Raw genomic sequence first — 21317 nt, 5'->3', positions numbered from 1 at the left:
GCAAAAAGGCATATATAAGTCCATTTCATGCTATTAAGAGCCTTCAAAAAGTCAAGCACTGGTATAACATCTATAATAGCTATAATATAATGAAATACTTGTGATATATATGTTGCTAGCAAATATTTGTATTTCGTCAGAATAAACGGTTACTTTTGAAAGGTCGTCAGTGGAGAATCATTCGTTCAGTCAACCCACCAACTAGACGATTTGACAAATCTGACCTGATGTGCTTCTACGCATCTGAGATGTAAACTCTCCCTGTCGTGTAGGCGGGGATCTTCAGCATGCATTCATGTGAAGAAGGTTTTGCCACTGGCGGTCGGGATGGGTGTGTGAGATTATGGGACGCGGATTTCAAATCCATCACAAAGATTGACCTGAGAGAGGCTGAGCAGGGATATAAAGGTAAAATATGACAATATTTTTCTCGATCTTTTGAAATAAAAGAGTTTGATGTGCTTAGTGCCGGCCCTACATAATAAGCAGCTGCATAGGGCCCCGCGACCACCAGGGGGCCCCCTACCACGGGTTCAGTATAGTTAAATTATTATTTGCTTTGGCCAAGCAGCCCGCCTGTGTGCATGCCAGTGGTCCCAAGGAACCTGTCAAAAAGAAAAAGGCATGTGAAGTTGCGACTGGCGTGACAACATTAGTATGGCTGTTTCTCTTCAGTGCGGGCGACCCAAGTTCGAGTCCGCGTAGGTTTATTTATTTAATTAATTTATGCATCTGATTGATGTGTTTAAAAATGTGTTCTTTAATTTTGTACTTCTGAAACAGTTACACACTGCCCGGCCCAAAAGAAAAGTAGCCGTTTGGATGTAAATAAGAGCCTATGATTGGATCATTATTGCAGTGATTAATATGTTTCAGCTGGCAACAATACTTTTAACCCTAACTGATGCAGTGTGCAGCTTCTCATTTCGTAAACAACCATGTTGGAAGACGTATCCCATGGTCGTGAAAAAGATGTTACTGTGTTTCAGAAGGGGCAAATTATTGGCCTGCATCAAGCAAAGAAAATATCTAAGGAGATTGTTGAATAATGATAATAATAATAATAAAAATTATAATAATAAAACTACTAATGCTAATGATGATGATGATAATAATAATAATTGTTATTATTATATTGATCATGATAAAGATGATAATAATAATGATAATAATATTAATACTACTATTAATGATAATTATAATAATTATAAAAGATGATAATAATAATAAAGATAATGATGGTGATAATAACAATGATGATGATAATAATAATAATAATAATAAAGATAATGATGGTGATATTAACAATGATGATGATAATAATAATAATAATTATGATGAAGATGATGATGATAATAACAATGTTAATAGTAAATAGGGTAATTATATTATTAATAACATGAATGATATAGTAATGCTGATAATAATAATATTAATAATTATGATAATATTAATAATATTTTAATTGTAATAATTATAATAGTGATGATGATAATAATAATAATGATAACAATTATGATAATAAAACAAATTATGATGATAATGATGTTGGGGATAATAATAATAATGATTTTAATAATAATTATTATATTTTTTCACAAGTATATTGCATTCACCTGATCTAGATTAATATAAATATTAGATTAATCATATAGAACAGGGCCCGTATTCACAAAGATTTTTATGTTACCACTAGGAGTTCTCCAAAGAGTTCCCAGCTAGGAGTTTTTGCTTAAAAAAACTGTTAAGAGCAAGTTTTATTAAGGAAATCTTAAGATAAGAGTTGACCTCGTTGCTATGGATGACATCACGTTTTATTAGCAAGCTCTTTTAAATCACCCTCTGTGATTGGTAGACAGGGAAATGCTATTTGTCACCTAAGACAGACAACTATATATATATAGAGAGAGAGAGAGAGAGAGAGAGAGAGAGAGAGAAGAGAGAGAGAGATAGATAGATAGATAGATAGATTGATTGATTCTGACAAATGACAGAAATTCCCAATTCATCTGTGCTACACAGTTTTATTTTGATGTGTCCAGGGAGCACAGAATTGTCAACACCTTTATTTCTGGTGTAAATGGGTTGTTTCGGTTTGTTGGAGAGGTAATTGCGTCTTTAAGTTTACAATAATGAAAACACCCTCGAGACCTTTTTTAAAGGTCAATGTCAACATTATAAATAATATTTATAATAATTATACTATTATATCATTAAAGTACATAGACTCAGTTGTGATTCAGGAGATACCTTTTTAAATGGTCAGTGCCATTATAATATTCAAATATATTGTTTTTAATGTGGATTGACGACAGCAGATGCTTCGGATCATTTTTGAGTCACTCTTAAGGAGTTAGAAGTCCTCAGGATGACTTCTAAGCTGTCGTGGGTTTAGGAGCTACTTTTAGCATTAAAATACTTCATGAATTACTCTTAGATTAAAATGTTACAAGTCCTAAAATTAGGAGTGACGCTCCTAATTTTTAAGAGTTGCTCTTAAATTTCCTGCATTTTTTTGTGAATACGGGCCCAGGTTTAAACAGGCAGCTGTCTCTAAATTGACTCCATAATACAGTGGTAAAGGATGCCCAGTGCTGTATATAAGGGATTTTATCACCATGGCAACATTGTCTACGCTTATATTGCCAGTGACAATGTTTTTGGCAATGTAAATCTCACAGCAATAAAGCTATCACTGTTTTTACAACACAAGAATGTGAGATAATTGGTTGGGTAACAGATGATCAGATCTGGAGCTGTATGTATAAAGCTGCTTAGAGTAAAATTTTAGCAGTTCTACAAAGCATTTTACACTGTGTCTCATTCACCCATACACACCAATGACAACAGAACTGCCATGCAAGGTGCTAACCTGCCATTAGGAGCAACTTGGTGTTCAGTGTCTTGCCCAAGGACACTTTGGCACGTGGAGTCACATGAGCTGGGAATTGAACCGCTAACCCTGCAATTAGTGGACAACCTGTTCTACCACCTGAGCCACAGGTGGAGTTTCAGGTGCTGATTGCTTCTGCAGTTTAATGTGCTTGAGAGACATTTAACCCCAGCTCATAACTTACATTTTACTGATTTATTCTTATTTGTAAATATTATAAACTCAAAGTCATGCAAGTTTCCATTTCCATTTTGCTAAACAACTTGTCCAAAACAGCAAGCGAGCCATTATTATTTCAAATAGGCCAAAAAATAAATGAATACAAAACAAATTAAATAAAAAAATAGGCTTACTTCATGGAGTGTGCGCCAGTGCTGCTCAAACAAATGGTGTGCTATGATAAAATATTGCTGATATGTTGAACGTCAAATTTTCCCCAAAATGGAACCGTGTTTAACAGAAATCTTACATGTAGCTGTAATGGGATTACAACAGTTTGTTTTATTATAATTTCATTGTGTGATTTAAAATGTCCATCTACATTAAAACTGTGGAGAATTTTTTTTGATAACATGAAAAGCATGTGTGATTATATTGCAAGATTAGGATTTGGATTTTTTTGTTGCCTTCAATTTACACAATGTTTGAGGACAACCTTCGGCAATATGTGGAATAATGTTTAAAATGCAGGAAATTAAATTCGGCTTTCTCATTAGATTAACCAAATAATGAATCAACAGAAAATAACTTATTATCAAACCATTTTTTTTTAATGAGTTGTATTGAATCATGAATTAATGAATGAATGAATGGTGTCATACCAGCTGGGACATACAGCTGAAGTCAGAAGTTTACATACACTTAGGTTGAAGTCATTAAAACTATTTTTTTAACTACTCCGCAGATTTCATATTAGCAAACTATAGTTTTAGCAAGTCGTTTAGGACATCTGCTTTGTACATGACACGAGTAATCTTTCCAACAATTGTTTACAGACAGATTGTTTCACTTTTAATTGACTCTTATCACAATTCCAGTGGGATATAGAAGTTTACAGACACTAAGTTAACTGTGCCTTTAAGCAGCTTGGAAAATGTCAGAATATTATGTCAAGCCTTTGGCAATTAGCCAGTTAGCTTCTGATAGGAGATATATTGAATTGGAGGTGTACCTGTGGATGTATTTTACCTTCAAACTCAGTGCCTCTTTGCTTGACATCATGGGAAAATCAAAAGAAATCCTCAGAAAAAAAATTGTGGACCTCCACAAGTCTGGTTCATCCTTGGGAGCAATTTCAACGCCTGAATGTACCACGTTCATCTGTACAAAAAATAGTACGCAAGTATAAACACCATGGGATCATGCAGCTATCATACCGCTCAGGAAGGAGACACATTCTGTCTCCTAGAGATGAACATAGTTTGGTGCGAAAAGTGCAAATCAATCCCAGAACAACAGCAAAGGACCTTGTGAAGATGCTGGAGAAAACAGGTAGACAAGTATCTATATCCACAGTAAAACGAGTCCTATATCGACATAGCTCAGCAACGAAGAAGCCACTGCTTCAAAACCGCCATAAAAAAGCCAGACTACAGTTTGCAAGTGCACATGGGGACAAAGATCTTACTTTTTTGGAGAAATGTCCTCTGGTCTGATGAAACAAAAATTGAACTTTTTGGCCATAATGACCATCGTTATGTTTGGAGGAAAAAGGGTGAAGCTTGCAAGCTGAAGAACACCATCCCATACATGAAGCATGGGGGTGGCAGCATCATGTTGTGGGGGTGCTTTGCTGCAAGAGGGACTGGTGCACTTCACAAAATAGATGGCATCATGAGGAAGGAACATTATGTGGATATATTGAAGCAACATCTCAAGACATCAGCCAGGAAGTTAAAGCTCGGTCACAAATGGGTCTTCCAAATGGACAATGACCCCAAGCATACCTCCAAAGTTGTGACAAAATGGCTTAAGGACTGCAAAGTCAAGGTACTGGAGTGGCCATCACAAAGCCCAGTTCAGCAGAGCTGAAAAAGTGTGTGCGAGCAAGGAGGCCTACAAACCTGACTCAGTTACACCAGTTCTGTCTGGAGGAATGGGCCAAAATTCCAGCATCTTATTGTGAGAAGCTTGTGGAAGGCTACCCAAAAAATTTGACCCAAGTTAAACAATTTAAAGGCAATGCTACCAAATACTAACAAAGTGTATGTAAACTTCTGACCCACTGAGAATGTGATGAAAGAAATAAAAGCTAAAATAAATCATTCTCTCTACTATTATTCTGACATTTCACATTCTTAAAATAAAGTAGTGATCCTAACTGACCTAAGACTGGGAATGTTTTCTATGAATAAATGTCAGGAATTGTGAAAAACTGAGTTTAAATGTATTTGGCTAAGGTGTATGTAAACTTCTGACGTCAACTCTATTACCCATGCAGGCTCACTATTGGCTAATTCAGTGTTTGAGGAAGGCCATTTTGGGTCGACATCATTGTAGTCCTTATTTCACAACACTTAAGTGTCACCTCAGTCAGCACTTAAGAATCAATCTTAGACTTTGCTGAAAGTTGCTTTTAGCACCTTTATAAAAAGCTCCTACTCTAACACAAGACCTACTCTTTGCTAAGATTTTTTTGACACTTAAGTTGAAACTTAGGTCTGTTCTTAAGAGTTTTATACACACAGCCCTTGGTCTGCTTAAAACATAAATCTCAGCAAATTTTAATGAATCAGATAAGAGCAGACCTAAATGCTGAATGCTTCATTCAGGAAAGAAGAGATCTTTTTAAAAACAGTTATTTATTCTAGACACTAATGAGATCAAATGTGGAGCAAATGAAGCATTTTGCAGACGTGTCCTAATTATATGTTTCTCCAGAGAAAAAGACCCCAGTAATCTCACATGTGTCTCTTCTAGAGTTTTACAAGAGATCTTAACAATGTTTCAAACTGTGCTCAGATGTGCCAAAGTCTGCAATCAAAAGTCAGAGATCTCAATATGAACTCAAACATTTGTAATCAAATACTTCCAAGACCAAGTGAACAGATCTATGCTATCCACATGAAATGTTTTTGCTTTATTCTCTTCTGTATATCAACAACGGACTCATTTGTGTCTGTTAATCTTTTAACCAAGATTTTTGGAGAAACATCTGAGACAAAGTGTATACTTAAATGAAACATAACTCATTCAAATGCTTTCACTGTATGAAAAAGAGGAGCTTGGACATTGTGCTAAACATCTGTTGTGTTCCATGGAAGAAATAATTTTAATTTTTGGGTGAACTGTTCCTTTAAGTCAACCGAGAAATGAAAGACCAACCTCGGAGCAATTCGATTTTCTTCTGGGTTTTCAAGTTGCCAGTTATGAGGATGCCATGCTGCTTTATTTGTATGTTGGAGAGGTTAAGCCACTGTGGAACAGCTATGGATTTATCATATCACTGAAGCTTGTGATCCACATGTGTCTACCTCTGTCAGTTGTTGGGGTAGATACAGATGGAGTTTGTTTGTTTGACATTTTGCTGGCTTGTCCAATTTAGACCTGCATATGGCATGTTTTTTGGATCTAACTCATGGGTTAATTTGCCCTGTAGGTTTTTGTTTTGTGTTTTTAGGTGTATGGAAGTAGATCTGGCGCTAGGGTTAGGGTTAGGGTTAGGGTTAACCCACTCACAAGGTGCATGGATAGAAACAACAGGAATGGCACAGAGGAATCCAGCAACACTTGCAGTGAAAACTTTTATTAGACTTAAAATGAATAACATTAACCAACGCGTTTCGGCATGTAGGCCTTCATCAGGGTTAAGATAAAAATACACGACATGCTCATTTAAAACAACTCTGACTAGTGAAAGCACACTTAAACAACCAATCATATTGGGCTCTGGCATTGAATCCCTGCAATTCCAGAGCCCAATATGATTTGTTGTTTAAGTGTGCTTTCATTGGTCAAAGTTGTTTTAAATGAGCATGTCATGTATTTTATTTTTTTATCTCCTTTTCTCCCCAATTTGGAATGCCCAATTCCCACTACTTACTAGTTCCTCGTGGTGGCGCGGTTACTCACCTCAATCCGGGTGGCGGAGGACAAGTATCAGTTGCGTCCACTTCTGAGACCGTCAATCCACGCATCTTATCACGTGGCTTGTTGTGCATGACACCGCGAAGACTCATAGCATTTGGAGGCTCATGCTACTCTCCATGATCCACGCACAACTTACCACATGCCCCATTGAGAGCGAGAACCACTAATCACGACCACAAGGAGGTTACCCCATGTGACTCTACCCTCCCTAGCAACCGGGCCAATTTGGTTGCTTAGGAGACCTGGCTGGAGTCACTCAGCAAACTCGTGACTCCAGGGGTGGTAGTCAGCGTCAATACTCGTTGAGCTACCCAGGCCCCCTCATGTTGTGTATTTTTATCTTAACTCTGATGAAGGGCTACGTGCTGAAACGCGTTGGTTAATGTTATTCATTTGAAGTCTAATAAAGGTGTTTAGGTTCATAGCCAGTTAGCAAATAAATAAAAAAAAAACATTTTTGAACTAACTCATGGGTTAACTTAGTGCCCTAAGTTGCATCTGCTAAATGACTAAATGACTAAATGTAAATGTAGTTTACAGTCTACATCACCCTTTTAGTGGTGGGACTACTTTTCTAGGCAGATGAACTTGGTTATGTAACAGTTGCACCATTACCTTTCTCTTTCTGGTACCCATGCACATACAGCATGATATGAAAGTTGAATATAAAATGTTGCCTGTAACTTTGCACAGACAAGGTTAGTTAGTGAATATTATCAAACTAGTTTTATGTTAACATGTACTAAAATGTCTTGTCGCTATATTTTCAACTGTGTATTTTAACATTTGTCCCTGTGGAATGTCTTGGCCCATAGACTTCCATTGTAAGTGCTGTACTATAAACGTGCATCTAAAACACTACATATGTTGGTGAACAGTAATGCTTGTCTTTTACAGGAGGTTGGGCTGTTTGAATCCCCATTATTTTATTGACGACTCCTGATTAATCAGAATTTCTCTCTCTCTCTTTCTCTCTCTCTCTCTCTCTCTCTCTCTCTCTCTCTCTCTCTCTCTCTCAGGGCTGTCTATCCGCAGCGTGTGTTGGAGAGCTGACCGGATCCTGGCGGGAACTCAAGACAGTGAGATCTTTGAGGTGATGGTGCGGGACAGAGATAAACCATTGTTGATCATGCAGGGTCACTCTGAGGGGGAACTCTGGGCACTCGACCTGCACCCCAAACAACCCCTGGCAGTCACGGGCAGCGACGACCGATCTGTACGGTAAGTTGACTCCTCAAATGTAAGCGATAATCTACAGTCAGCAGGCCATCATCGCAAAATAAACTCAAACCGGGCGATCAGGACTCTTGTCGTGAAGCGGTTTATTTTTCTCCATTCTCTGTTCTGGTGAGGAATGCCAACTGTTCACAATTCCCGATGCAAATTAAAGCATGTCCATACATGATTTCCTTCAAACCTTTGCTTTCTTTTTCCACTCAGATTGTGGAGTTTGTCCGAACACACGCTGATCGCTCGCTGTAACATGGAGGAAGCCGTACGCAGTGTTTCTTTCAACAACGACGGCTCTCAGCTCGCTCTTGGCATGAAAGATGGATCTTTCACTGTTTTGCGTGTGAGGTACGATGGGCTTCAAATCAAAGTTGATCTCTGTTCAATACCAGATCTGGTACCTCAGTGTCAAAGCAATCAGTGTCCAAATCAGTACTTAAGGCAGCAAATAAACTGATGAAGTTTTACCATTATGATTTGTTGATGAATCCACAGCAGTTATTTTGACTGTGATTTGATTCAGTTTGATTATCTTTCCATTTTGGTTGTGTTTCTGGTTTCTGTTAAATAAATAGCAATTGTTTTGTTTTGTTTTTATTGCCAGTAAACAAACCAATGAAACTGTTTTTATTTTTTATTTTTATGTTTTATGTTTTAGCACATTTAGCAAGCTCATTAAACCATTTTTTATGTTGTTGTTGTTGTTGTTGTTTGTTTGTTTTTGTTTTGCTTTGTTTTGTTGTTTTAGGTGTATGGGCAGTTAGCATTAACCCATTAAACCATTATTTTATTTTATTTTATTTTTGTTTTATTTTTTTTGCTTTATTTTGTGTTTTGTTTTGTTTTAGGTTTATAAACATTTTTGGGATCTAGCTCATGGGTTTAGTGCCCTGCAGGTTTTTGTTTTGTTTTCATGTTTTATTGCCAGTAAACAAACTAATTAAACGTTTTTTTTTTTTTTTTTTTTTTTTTTGCCCATTTAGCAAACCCATTAAACCATTTTTTGTTGTTGTTGTTGTTGTTGTTTTTTTGCTTTGTTTTGTTTTGTTGTTTTAGGTTTATGGCCAGTTAGCCTTAACCCATTAAACCATTTTTGTTGTTGTTGTTGTTGTTGTTGTTGTTGTTGTTGTTGTTGTTTGTTTGTTTTTGTTTTTTTGCTTTGTTTTGTTTTGTTGTTTTAGGTTTATGGCCAGTTAGCATTGACCCATTAAACCATTTTTGTTGTTGTTGTTGTTGTTGTTGTTTTGTGTTTATGGCCAGTTAGCAAATACAATTTTTTTTGGAACTAACTCATGGGTTAATTTAGTGCCCTGTGTAAAATGAATAAGTTAGAAGCTTTCCTGTATAATATACATCATTAGCTGAGAGAGACTTTATTTCACATATAACAAAATTGATATTATTGTGATTCAGAATTATTTGATTATTTGTACAAATAAATATACATAAAGTCATGTACAGGCAGATTATATTAAGGTTGAGCAGGATTTTACGGAGCCCTTATGGGCGGGAAATGTTTTCTGAAATTGTTTTGCATTCCCTCGCAATAATTTTGCGTTCCCTCGCAATACATTTTCCATGGTTTTACTAAAATAACCATATTTTAACCTAATTATTCATAGAAAACCCATTGTACTAATACAGGAAAAGAAAAACTATGGTAATAAAAATCATAATTTTGTGGTTATTTTGATTTTACTAAACTATAGTAACCACAAGATTAACCATGGTTAATCTATAGTAAAACCATGATTACTATATGGATACAGTTTACTGAATTAAAAGCATGGTTTCCGCCTAAAAACATGGTTACTTAACTTACTTTTCATAGTTTCTACAATATTACTATAGAAAAAACGTTTTATGCCAAAAACTATTATATTGGTAGCACTTTATTATAAGTTTACATTTGTTAACATTAATAAATGCATTAGGTATCATTACGAACAAAATATTTTTACAGTATTTATTAATCTTTGATAATATTAGTCAATAAAAATACAGTTGTTCACTTATACTTCATGTTATTTCATAGTGCATTCATTTTAAAAATGTGATTTTAAAAATGTGTTAGTATGTATTGAGGTATGAAACCAAGATTAAAAAATCTAGTAAATAATGTGTTACCACAATATTACTATAGTTAAACCATAGTTAAACTATGGTATTTGCATAGTAAAATCATGATACCCACAAAATTATGATTTTTATTACCAATTTTCATTTTCCTATATTATCACTATGGATCCACAAAGAATATCATGGTTAAAATATAGTTACTGTAGTAAAACCATGCTAAATTTATTACGAGGGGAAAACAAATTCCCACCCTGTCCTTTAAGGGGCTCCGTAGGATTGTAATTGTGCAAGAAAATAATAACTTATTAGTAATTTAGTAACATTGGGTATTGGTATTGTTATTGCAGCCTAATAATAATTAAAATAATTCTTAATTAAAATAAGAAAATATATAAAATATTTATATTAATTAAATAATAAATTAATAATACTTATTAATAAAAATAAAAAAATAATTAAAATCATTAAAATAATTCCTGTTGCAATGTGTACCTCTTGTTTTGAGCACAAGCCTTAAAAAGACATACCCAAAAACAATGGCTGTAGTTCATCACTCCATTGCATTACAGGCATAAGTGTGGTCTCTTTTGAAAGTACACACTTGATGTTCAAAAGTTAGAATGAATAAAAGTAATGATGAAAAATAGTTAGAAAAGCTCAAATGCATTGTAAAGTAATCAGCTATTTTTTTCCCTAACATATTTATATGAAATTATATATGACACTGACCTTGTTTGTGGATAGAAAAACAATGGAGCTCAAGTTCTATTTCAAATTTGAGGATGATAACTTAAAATTTTGGGGTTTTATGAAGCATTTTCCAAGACCACGTCATGTGATTTTGGCTGCATGTTGCATTAGCCATTAGCATTAGCACCATTAATGCAGAATGTAAACATGACAAATTACACATTATCTAGTGCATATATCTTGCTTCCAGTCATAACTGAGTTGTTATAACAGTGTTTTTTTACTGATATCATGTGGATTCCATTCATAGAATAAGACAGAAATCTGATTTTTTATCAAATATATAGAATATATAATGAATATTTTCATAATATACCAAGTTAGAGAGTTCCCTGTGTAATTTACAGCATGTAATTTACAAATGTAAGCAAAATGGACATTATAATTAAAATATACCCAAATGAATCAGAATCGAATCAGATCATATGAGAATTGAAATCGAATCAAGAGCTTGTGAATCAGAATCAAATCAAATCTAGAAATCTGTATCTATACTGTTGTAGATAGTTGACTATAGTAACTGCTTTAAAAAAGATACAGTTTCATAATAGCTTTCCTAACACTATGATATGCACAAACTGAGGTGTTTTCCTGTTTTCTAGGGACATGACAGAGGTGGTCCACATCAAGGACAGGAAGGAGGTCATTCATGAGCTCAAGTTCTCTCCCGATGGATCTTACTTGGCCGTGGGCTCCAACGACGGCTTTGTGGATATCTACGCTGTGGCTCAACGCTATAAAAAAGTGGGAGAGTGCAACAAGTCAACCTGCTTCATAACTCATCTGGACTGGTCTGTGGACAGCCGCTTCCTGCAATCCAACGACGGAGCAGGGGAAAGATTCTTCTACAGAATGCCAAGTAAGTGTGTAACATTTTTGATTAAAGGGATAGTTCTGGGCGAATGAAGAAAAATAAAGAAAATAAATGAGTGTTTTTCTGTTTTTAGCTGGTAAATTCCTGCCTAAGGAAGAAGCCAAAGGGATCCATTGGATGACGTGGACTTGCGTTCTCGGTCCAGAGGTGAATGGAATCTGGCCCAAATATTCCAACGTCAATGACATCAATTCTGTGGATGCCAACTACAGCAGCGCTGTCTTAGTGGCGGGCGACGACTTCGGCCTAGTCAAACTCTTCAGATTCCCTTGCCTTAAAAAAGGTGAGAGGATTTACAACAACAAATCAGATGAAAGTCAACATCACAGCCTTATCAGACTTATCGAACCAGTATCTCATGAAGCCTTTCAAAAACATGTTTGGGTCTTATTTAATGACAGTATTTCTGACAGTATTTTCATGACTGTTTCACCCTGTTTCATTGGTAATGGTAATATAATAGGCTTCATTTTCTTTATACGAAACATAGTTTATTACTTAATTTCTTTTGTTTTTAAGGTGAAACATGATTCTTGAGATTCACCCGTACATTAACAAATACAAACATAATTTTTTCAGCTGCCAAATTTAAGAAATACATCGGCCATTCCGCCCATGTGACAAATGTGCGCTGGTCAAATGACCTGCAGTGGGTTCTGAGCACGGGCGGAGCGGATCATTCCGTGTTCCAGTGGAGATTTCTGCCCGAGGGAGTCATGAATGGAGTTCTGGAGCCACTGCTGCAAGGTGATGTCATCCACTGATAGTTTCACTCAGTAGAAATGAGTATTAAAAAGACTGGAATACAACTGAGTCACTTACCTGATTAAGCTTATGTTAAATTATAGTAAAATTGCTTAATCCTAATGGTTTATTGGTTAAAATAATGGACTATAGTAGCTGAAAAGTTGTAGGTTCAGATCCCAGAGGTATAGTGGCATCACTGCAGCATGTTTATTGTGCTTATGTAGAGTCCCACAGACACCCTTCACCAACCCCTACCCCTAAACCTAACCCTAACCTTCCCTTAAAATTTTTTTACCATGGTTTTACTACAGTTACCATAGTATCACCACAGTATTTTGTAGTAAAATCATAGTAAACACAAAATTAAACATGGTTACTATATTAACAGCATATTACTGTAGTAACACCATGGTTTAGCGCATTAAAAATATGGCTTCCGCCCAAAAAAATTATTACTACCGTATTACTATAGTAAAACCGTGGTTTATTTTACCCGGATCAAACCTTTCTCTCAACCCCCCCATCTTCATTGTGACTAAATCACTGCGAGAAAATCAATCTTTATTTGAATTTTTATTTATTATTTTAAGTTGTATTTAAGGAAATATTAAGAGTGGAGACAGGAAACGGGATGGCAAAACGTGACACAAAAGGCAGAATCGAACCCGGGTCGTCTGAACACAAAAAAACCCCACATCTACACCGTTGTTATTTTCCACACCACTGCAGTGACACTAGGGGGGCGCTGTTTGTCTTTAACCCTTTAAGCTCGGATGGGCCAGTCCATGAAAAAACCGTCTTGACCAACACAAAATAGGAATCGTTTGAAAGCTTAGAAGCTCTAATTTCCAATGCATGCAGACATTATGACCAAAACTGAACAAATGCTTCAAAATTTTCAGACAAATCAGAAGTGTTGTGTTTTGATAATTTATATTTAAAAAAATGTGCACTGTACTTATTACTGCAATCAGTATAGACATCAAAATCATCGAATAGCCATGTGTCATATGTTGTTGGAAAGTTTTACTCACAGACAAAAACATAGCGAGTAAGAGCTAAGTCTTTGACAATTATATTGGTGTTGCTTATATGCCGCGTTTTCACTTATAGCTTCTCGAAAATTAAACAGAACATAAAATATCACATAACATTATTTATAGGTGATTATCTTTCAAACGAGCCCACACACAAGGTAATCGGATGCATAGATCATTAGATAATCCACACGAAGCACAATGTTACATATGGCCACCAGGAGATAGCGCCAAGCACATGACACAGACTCAATGATGACTCAAATGGCACAGAATGAAACTCATTCTGTAAAATCTCATTACTAAAATCATGTCTGCATGCTATGAAACCTTTAATTGTGTTTGCATGTGTAATTAGTTCTTATGTACAATTATTATGTTCTGTTTGTTTGGAGAGGCTTTTGGACACTTGGAGACATTTTTGGACACTATGATAAATTATTTTTGTAATGTTAAACTTTTGATTGCTTTGTCGTATCAACACAAAATTTGTCTCAGATACAGTTGACATGATTGGGAACAAAACAAAAGCAGTTTTTTGGAGCCGCCTTATTTACACGCTGAGGTATATAATGTCAAATCAGAAAAATATGAAAAAAGGTACATTTTTGGCTCAATTTTTGTGTGTGACTTTTCAGCAGTTTCTTAGGCTGAGAGTCTCAGAATTTATAATAGACTATATCATTAAAAAATGTGAAACGTTTTCTTTACAATGATACCAAACACTTGACCCTTCTTGTTTTTTGTTGAATTACAAGCCTTTAATTTTGGGTAACAGGAAATCTTTAAAAACAACTTCAGAGTTTAAATGGTTCATTTCTGTGTTTCCACCAGACTATTGGAGTGCAAATAGCCACGCTGTGTGGCAGGTGCTATTTACACCTAGTGTAAATAGTCACTCCATTATATTTTATTTTAATCAATGTTTGTTTAATTTGTTTTATGCTATATATTTTTCATTGTAAATTAGGGCCAATCATACGGAACACATTCATGCGCTAAAAAATGTAGACGCAGTGCAATGAAAAGAACCTAATACAGGTGTTTCGACAAACATTTTTAAAAGTTGACATTCTTTTACACTTGACATGGTGTATAAAAACATGCTGCTCCTCCTTGGAGTGTTGCGTTGTTATTAGGCCTGTCACGATTAAAGAGTGGAAAAGTTCTATTCCTGAAGTAAAAATCAAATTTTTCAATAAGGGTATTTTTTTTTACAAACAAAACACACTTTACAGACAGACCTACTGTGAGCTCCGAGGTTGTTTATCGATGGTATATACTTCCGTTAAAGCATACAGTCTGAGTTGTTTCAACTTTATTTAAAAAATAGCGGAATTCCTAGTTAAGAACTACAACAAAGCCTGATTGTGGCTATTTGATCTAACCGACTACAGTTATTGTGCACTTTAAATTACAATCACATTTTGCTATCTAAATAAGGTTGTTTATACAAATACAGAAATGCCAGGAACATGTCTCGATGTGAGCCTTACTTGTTATAACTAATTAGGGAAACAAATTTGGCAATGGAAAAATGGTGTCACTAGTATAAAGACGCCTATGTTAATCATTAGTTTGAAAGATTGGAATGAAATAAAACAGAAAAAATACAAAGAAAACGGCATATACAACTGTTTTTCCATATACAGAAGGGTATGCCGACTCTAACAGCAGTGAATCGGACTCCGACCTGTCCGACGTTCCTGAGCTGGACTCCGACATTGAACAGGAGGCTCAGATGAACTACGAGCGACAGGCAAGAGACTTTAAAACTCCAACGAAATACAGTCTTTTCTCCCACAGAGACATGAAATTGTCTTTATATGGAGTGGCCGGTGGCCAGTGTTTTATATAACATACATGCTCCACTGCCTTAATGCTGTTCCTCATTATTTTTACAGCTGATTGGCTGGCTGGTTTCCCGTTGTTGCCCTTTAAGCTTCATTCTCTCTATCTGAGTGTGTTTTCAGTGGATTTTACCCCATAACTCTTCTCCAAACATCCCGCAGGTGTATAAGGAAGATCTTCCTCAGTTGAAAAAGAAACTGGCTGGATCTCTAAAGAGGCAGAAAGCTCCAGACGAGGGGCTTCGCCTGCAGTTCGTCCACGGGTAAATTTACATGTCAGACTGAAATTAAATGTGTGTTTGTCTATTGTGAGCAAAATAGTATATGAAATTCTACATATTACTCACATTCAATGTTATGCATAGCTATGGGGGTCAATTTGTGCCACTAAACAATCATATGAAAGTGAATTAATTAATTAAACAACAGAACAAGCAGAACAAGATAGGATAATGTACGGTCAGACGGTCATTATCGCAAAATAAACCCTGACAGGGTAATCAGGACCCCGATGTGATGCTTATTACAATTTCTACTTATTATATGAGAAAAAAGAGAGAGCAGAGTGTAACCCAAGCTCATGACAAGTCATAAAAACGTTCGACTTTTACTCACATAGAGAAAAATAAACGAACCAACAAACGATGCTATTAAAATTTGTGTGAAACAAGAGACATGAAACTGGCACAGCAGTGTAGGAAATGGGTTGCTCTCGACAATGGCCGATTATACACTTTAGCTCTCATTTCACAAAAATATTTGACCACAGAATGCAGAGATCGACCAATTAGAATCAAGTATTCAAGGCTGCATAGCTCTCCTCAACACATGATTTGAGGTGTCATTGGTGTCTTTAGTACAAGTGGAGCGGGACGAGTAATGCGCCATAATACTCAGAGAAACAAGTACGGGGAACAATAATTGCTACTTTAGCAAGCATCATTTCTTTATTAATTGCTAATTTGATTGTCATATTGTCAGTTTGTTTTTCTATTCATCTAACTGATGAGTCTTTTTATCTGTTAACTTACAGTATATTTATTGATTTCTCAAATGGCACAAATGGGCCCCTCTTCATAACTGATGTTCCTCACGATTGATTATTAATGGTCTCTCTCTCTGTGTCTCACAGGTACAGGGGTTGTGACTGCAGGAATAATCTCTTTTATACTCAAGCTGGGGAGGTTGTGTATCATGTAGCGGCTGTAGCTGTGGTTTATAACAGACAGCAACACGCGCAGCGGTTTTACCTCGGTCATGATGATGATATCCTGAGCCTTACTGTACACCCGCTCAAAGACTATGTGGCAAGTGGACAGGTAAAGAGCAGACTGATTCCAATAATCAAGCGCAACAGTGCCCGCCTAATTTTTCAGCCATCTTGGTTCCGAAAGGATTTGTACCATTCATTTTTTCCATAGGGATTTATAAAATCCTTCATAAAAGAGTTGTAAGCCATGAACCAAACCAACCAACTCTGAGGTGAATCACAACATTACAAGCTTTCATTTGAAGCAAAAAAGTATTTGAAAATTGTGCAAAAAGACAAAGATACTGCGAACTTAACGTCTTTAATGAGGGAATGAACTACAATCCCATAAAGGTTGGTAAGTTATCGTTAATAATCAATTCCCTTATGGAGAAAATGTACCAGAACCAGACTGTTGCACTCTATTACAAAAATACTTTGTTTGTTGGTTGGTGTTTTAAATTCAGATCATATTGCCTTACTGTACATGTTGAATTGGCATGTTTGTGTGTTTGTGTGTTTCAGGTGGGTCGAGATCCAGCTATCCACATCTGGGACATCCAAACACTCAAGTGTTTATCTTTATTGAAGGGTCAACATCAGAGAGGGGTGTGTGCCCTAGAGTTCACAGGTCAGACCCTAACTCACATTTAACAAAACCAGCTGAGAAACCTTTGAGATTTTAGTCAATTGTTGTGGTACTATACTTGGCAGTGATTTACCATTTTTTTCAAATCAAGTGTTAACATAAATACATTTAGTCAAAAACGAACAAACAGCCATTTTAGCTTGTGGAACCATAAAATAGCTACTGATGTTAACCATTTTTAATGACAAATATGTATTGAATATGAGTAACACCACAAACACTGTAAAATTTGACAAAAAAGTTTTCTGAATTTTAGACAGATTTCACCAAAATTATGAGAGCTATCAGACCCACCAAGAGCTCTCAAGGTTCATGAGCAAACAAAAAAAAAAAAATTCTAAAGCTCTTCGGGGTTCTTAAAGGATAATGATCTGTTGAGTAACACCACTGACATTGAAACTTTGGAGTTTGAGTAAACCTAAATGTAATCAAAGCCATCTCCATCAATGTTTGGTGAACTGTGGAAATTTTGAGCAAAAGTTTGGACACACTTGATTGAACTTATGTTTTTCAGAATCTCTTTACAATAGAATTAGGGGCCAAGCACTGAAGGTGCGTACAGTTGGCGCCTATTGTATCTGTTAGTGTTAATGTTATTATTATTATTCCGCTCATAGACTTGAAGAAAAATGGTAGCCCATAGTATCATACATAGGAAAGTTAGGAAATTTGGCACACTGATAGAGGATACTCTCAAATGTAACTGACCCAAATTTGGGGTCTCTAACTCAAACCCTCTAGCGCAACCAACTGTTCAAAGTTGCACACACGTTTTGGCCAATAACTTTTGAACCGTAAGGCCTAGAAACTAAATTCTATTTTCCTCTGATACCTTGTGTCATGCCGAGTCCCAATCCTTGCAAACATTTCGAAGCTCCGCCCACTAGATTTTCCACCATTTTGAATTTTGAAGACCATATGTCCGATTCGCTCGAAATTTAGCAAGTTTATCTAGAGACACTCATGACCGAAAGTTATGGAATTCATGATGATAGACCAAACCGTTTTCGTATACTGCATCAACGTATTTGACGGTAAGCATGCCAAAATGGACATGAGGCTGTATCTTTGCACAAAATTTAGTATATGTCAACACAAGCATGATTTCAGGGTACCTGCACAGTTTCAACGCAGCGCCATCTAGTGGTCAAAAAATATGAAAAATTGCTATTTTTACTTGTAACTTCTAAATAGTTTGGTCTCTTTAAATTCCTTAAGAAATACAAACTTCGATGATACCCAATTTTTCTGTGTCATGCATATTAGGCCTTGGCCATTTTGAATTTTGTCTTAAATTGCTGCATTTTAGAAATGCATTGGCGCTTCATTATGAAATTTGGTATGTGCCATTGAAGCCATGTCCTAAAGGTATTCAAAAAGTTTGGGAACAGCACTACCTAGTGGTCAAATTATATACTATACTAATAACATTTAAAAAAAATTGGTTTAATTAACATGAGACTTGTGCCATTAGCTTCATTGGGTCATGCCAAGTACGATGATACCAAATTTGGCATGGTCGGCCATACTTCCTGTCTGCCATTTTGAATTTCATTGAAAGCCTACTTTTTCGAACTCCTCCTTGGCTGTACGTCCGATTTGCATGAAATATTTTGTGTATCATCAAGAGATACTCACGACAAAAAAAATATTAAAAGCTTTTTGATAGGCCAAGGGTTTTTGAATAACACATCAATGAAATAGATGGCAAGACTCCTAAAAGGATCTGAGGCTGTATCTCGGCAACGTTTTGGCATATTAACATGAATCAATGTCACCACACCCTGACCGCACCACATACATTTGGTGAAAGTGCCACCTATTGGTCAAAAGTTATTATGAATTGTGTTGTAATATAAGCAGTTCTACTTAGGTTTTTGTACCGTTTTTCTTGAAATCATAATCAGTGATGTCTAATCATACTTTCTTACTTGCAGTTGGTGTGCTTGGCCCTGTAATTGCTGCTTGCAACTATATTTACAAATAGAATTTCTTTTCAAAACTAATATATATACAGTATATATATATATATATATATATAAACATTTTAAACAGTATTGAAGGAGTTCCCATGTGTGCTATATTTATGATAGAATATATATATATATATATATATATATATATATAACTCAGATAACTGCTCAGATATCCGCTCTGTACAATTGTGGTGAGAAGAATATCATCTCAGAATGCTATTCTGATTTGCGGGTTGGTGCTGTTTTGGCGGCACGAGGGGGACCTACACAATATTAGGCAGGTGGTTTTTATGTTGTGGCCAGTTGGAGCCAATATTGAAGGAAGAGCAGCCAACAAGTGTCCAGCACACACGGGAACTCCATCAATACTGTTTAAAATGTTAATATGTTTACTTTGTAACTCCCTTCACTATTGTTCTAAAATGTTGAAAATAGTAATAGTAAAGAATGACAATGTGTTTCCAAACTTATGACTAGTTGTGTATATCCCATTCTGTTACTTCACACTGTAGCGGATGGCAAGAGTTTGGTGTCTGTGGGCATCGATGAAGATCACTCTATAGTCATCTGGGATTGGAAGAAAGGTGAAAAACTGGCCAAATCCAGGTAAAACAGAACTTTTCAACAATTTCATTCAATAATCAGTATATATGTATAAAATTAGCTCAGTCAAGGAGCTCTCTCTTTCTCTCTCTCTGCCGTAGAGGACACAAAGATAAGATCTTTGTGGTGAAAGGAAATCCGTTCCGCATGGATAAACTTGTCACGGTGGGCATGAAACACATCAAGTTCTGGCTGCACACAGGTAAAGGATGTTAAAGTAAAACATGATGCATTGTAACCCAAATTACAACAGTGACTCTTGTTTTTTAACTGTCAGCATAAAGTCTGGCCCACAGTTCGCTTTTTATGTGGCATTTAGGAGCGGGTAACTCTGAATATGATCATGCCACAATAATAGACCGGCCTGCAACAAAGTTGTAGCTCTTTCAAAATATAACGCAAAAAATTTCAGCGTAAAGTTGTGACATCATAACAGATGTTTTATAGAAAACGTGTACATTTCCCAGCTAGCAAATTTATGTCTTAAAACATTTTCCAAACATAACATTGTGGTTGTGGGAACATGAAAATGTCCAGTTTTCTTAACGTTAGTAGAACGTTTTTTTTTTTTTTTTTAAGGTTAATAACGTTATAAGGATGTTGCAGTAACGTTTTATTTACAACATTTGTTCCAAACCTTTAAATAATTTTAGCCAAAGTTGTTGGAACGTTCCCTGTTAGGTGGGTTGGTGGTTAAAATGTCTGACCAGTCCAAATTGTTCCCAAGTTAAGGAACAATTATTTCACTGACATCCCTTGAAGGCAAAGTGGAATATACAGTTGTGGTAGAGATTTACTTGCTACTTAATGCCTCAAACAAAACTCTTCAACATTTTTCAAATATACAAACTTCATAAACTTGGGCAAATTCAGCGAATAGTTCCTCAAGCGATCATACAGTAGAAGCAGCCTGGAAACTTTTGTGCTTTTTTTTCCCCTAACTGAAATGTCTTTAAAATTTGAATATAATTCAGATTTGTTCTTATTGTGAAACAATTCCTAAGGGTATTTCTGCCCCATCTGTCTGTTAATTTCCTCTCTCTGAAACATCACTGTAAGGAGAATCTGTCACAACATATTCAGCTCTCAAAAGCCGATATGGCTGTTTTGCAAACTTTACAGTTTTTCATCAATTAAACATGAACAAGAGCTTTTAGAGTTCAGTGAGTCACAACGATGTGAATAAATGACTATATCACTTATTCTGTCATCGGGAACAAGTTAAGTCACATATAATTGCAAATAAAAGGGATTTACAACAGTCATAGAATGCATAACAAAACACATTTCC

General features: G+C 35.9%; 1 protein-coding gene across 3 annotated transcripts in view; it reads left to right on the top strand.

Moving 5' to 3' along the window:
* LOC127426019 (echinoderm microtubule-associated protein-like 6) overlaps positions 1-21317 on the top strand; it is a 92488-nt gene that overhangs the window by 22477 nt on the left and 48694 nt on the right. For all 3 annotated transcript variants that reach the window (XM_051672447.1, XM_051672448.1, XM_051672445.1), the window contains exons 6-17: positions 273-408; positions 8002-8203; positions 8423-8560; positions 11644-11900; positions 11989-12198; positions 12495-12662; positions 15352-15458; positions 15712-15812; positions 16682-16868; positions 17324-17429; positions 19936-20029; positions 20128-20228. In XM_051672447.1, coding sequence (XP_051528407.1) covers positions 273-408; positions 8002-8203; positions 8423-8560; positions 11644-11900; positions 11989-12198; positions 12495-12662; positions 15352-15458; positions 15712-15812; positions 16682-16868; positions 17324-17429; positions 19936-20029; positions 20128-20228 — 1807 coding nt within the window. The remainder of the gene's footprint in view (positions 1-272; positions 409-8001; positions 8204-8422; positions 8561-11643; positions 11901-11988; positions 12199-12494; positions 12663-15351; positions 15459-15711; positions 15813-16681; positions 16869-17323; positions 17430-19935; positions 20030-20127; positions 20229-21317) is intronic.

The sequence above is a fragment of the Myxocyprinus asiaticus genome, chromosome 35 (genome assembly GCF_019703515.2).
Source record: "Myxocyprinus asiaticus isolate MX2 ecotype Aquarium Trade chromosome 35, UBuf_Myxa_2, whole genome shotgun sequence".
NCBI lineage: Eukaryota > Metazoa > Chordata > Actinopteri > Cypriniformes > Catostomidae > Myxocyprinus > Myxocyprinus asiaticus.
The sequence above is the reverse complement of the archived record's forward strand: the minus strand, read 5'-3'. Positions and strand labels throughout refer to the sequence as shown.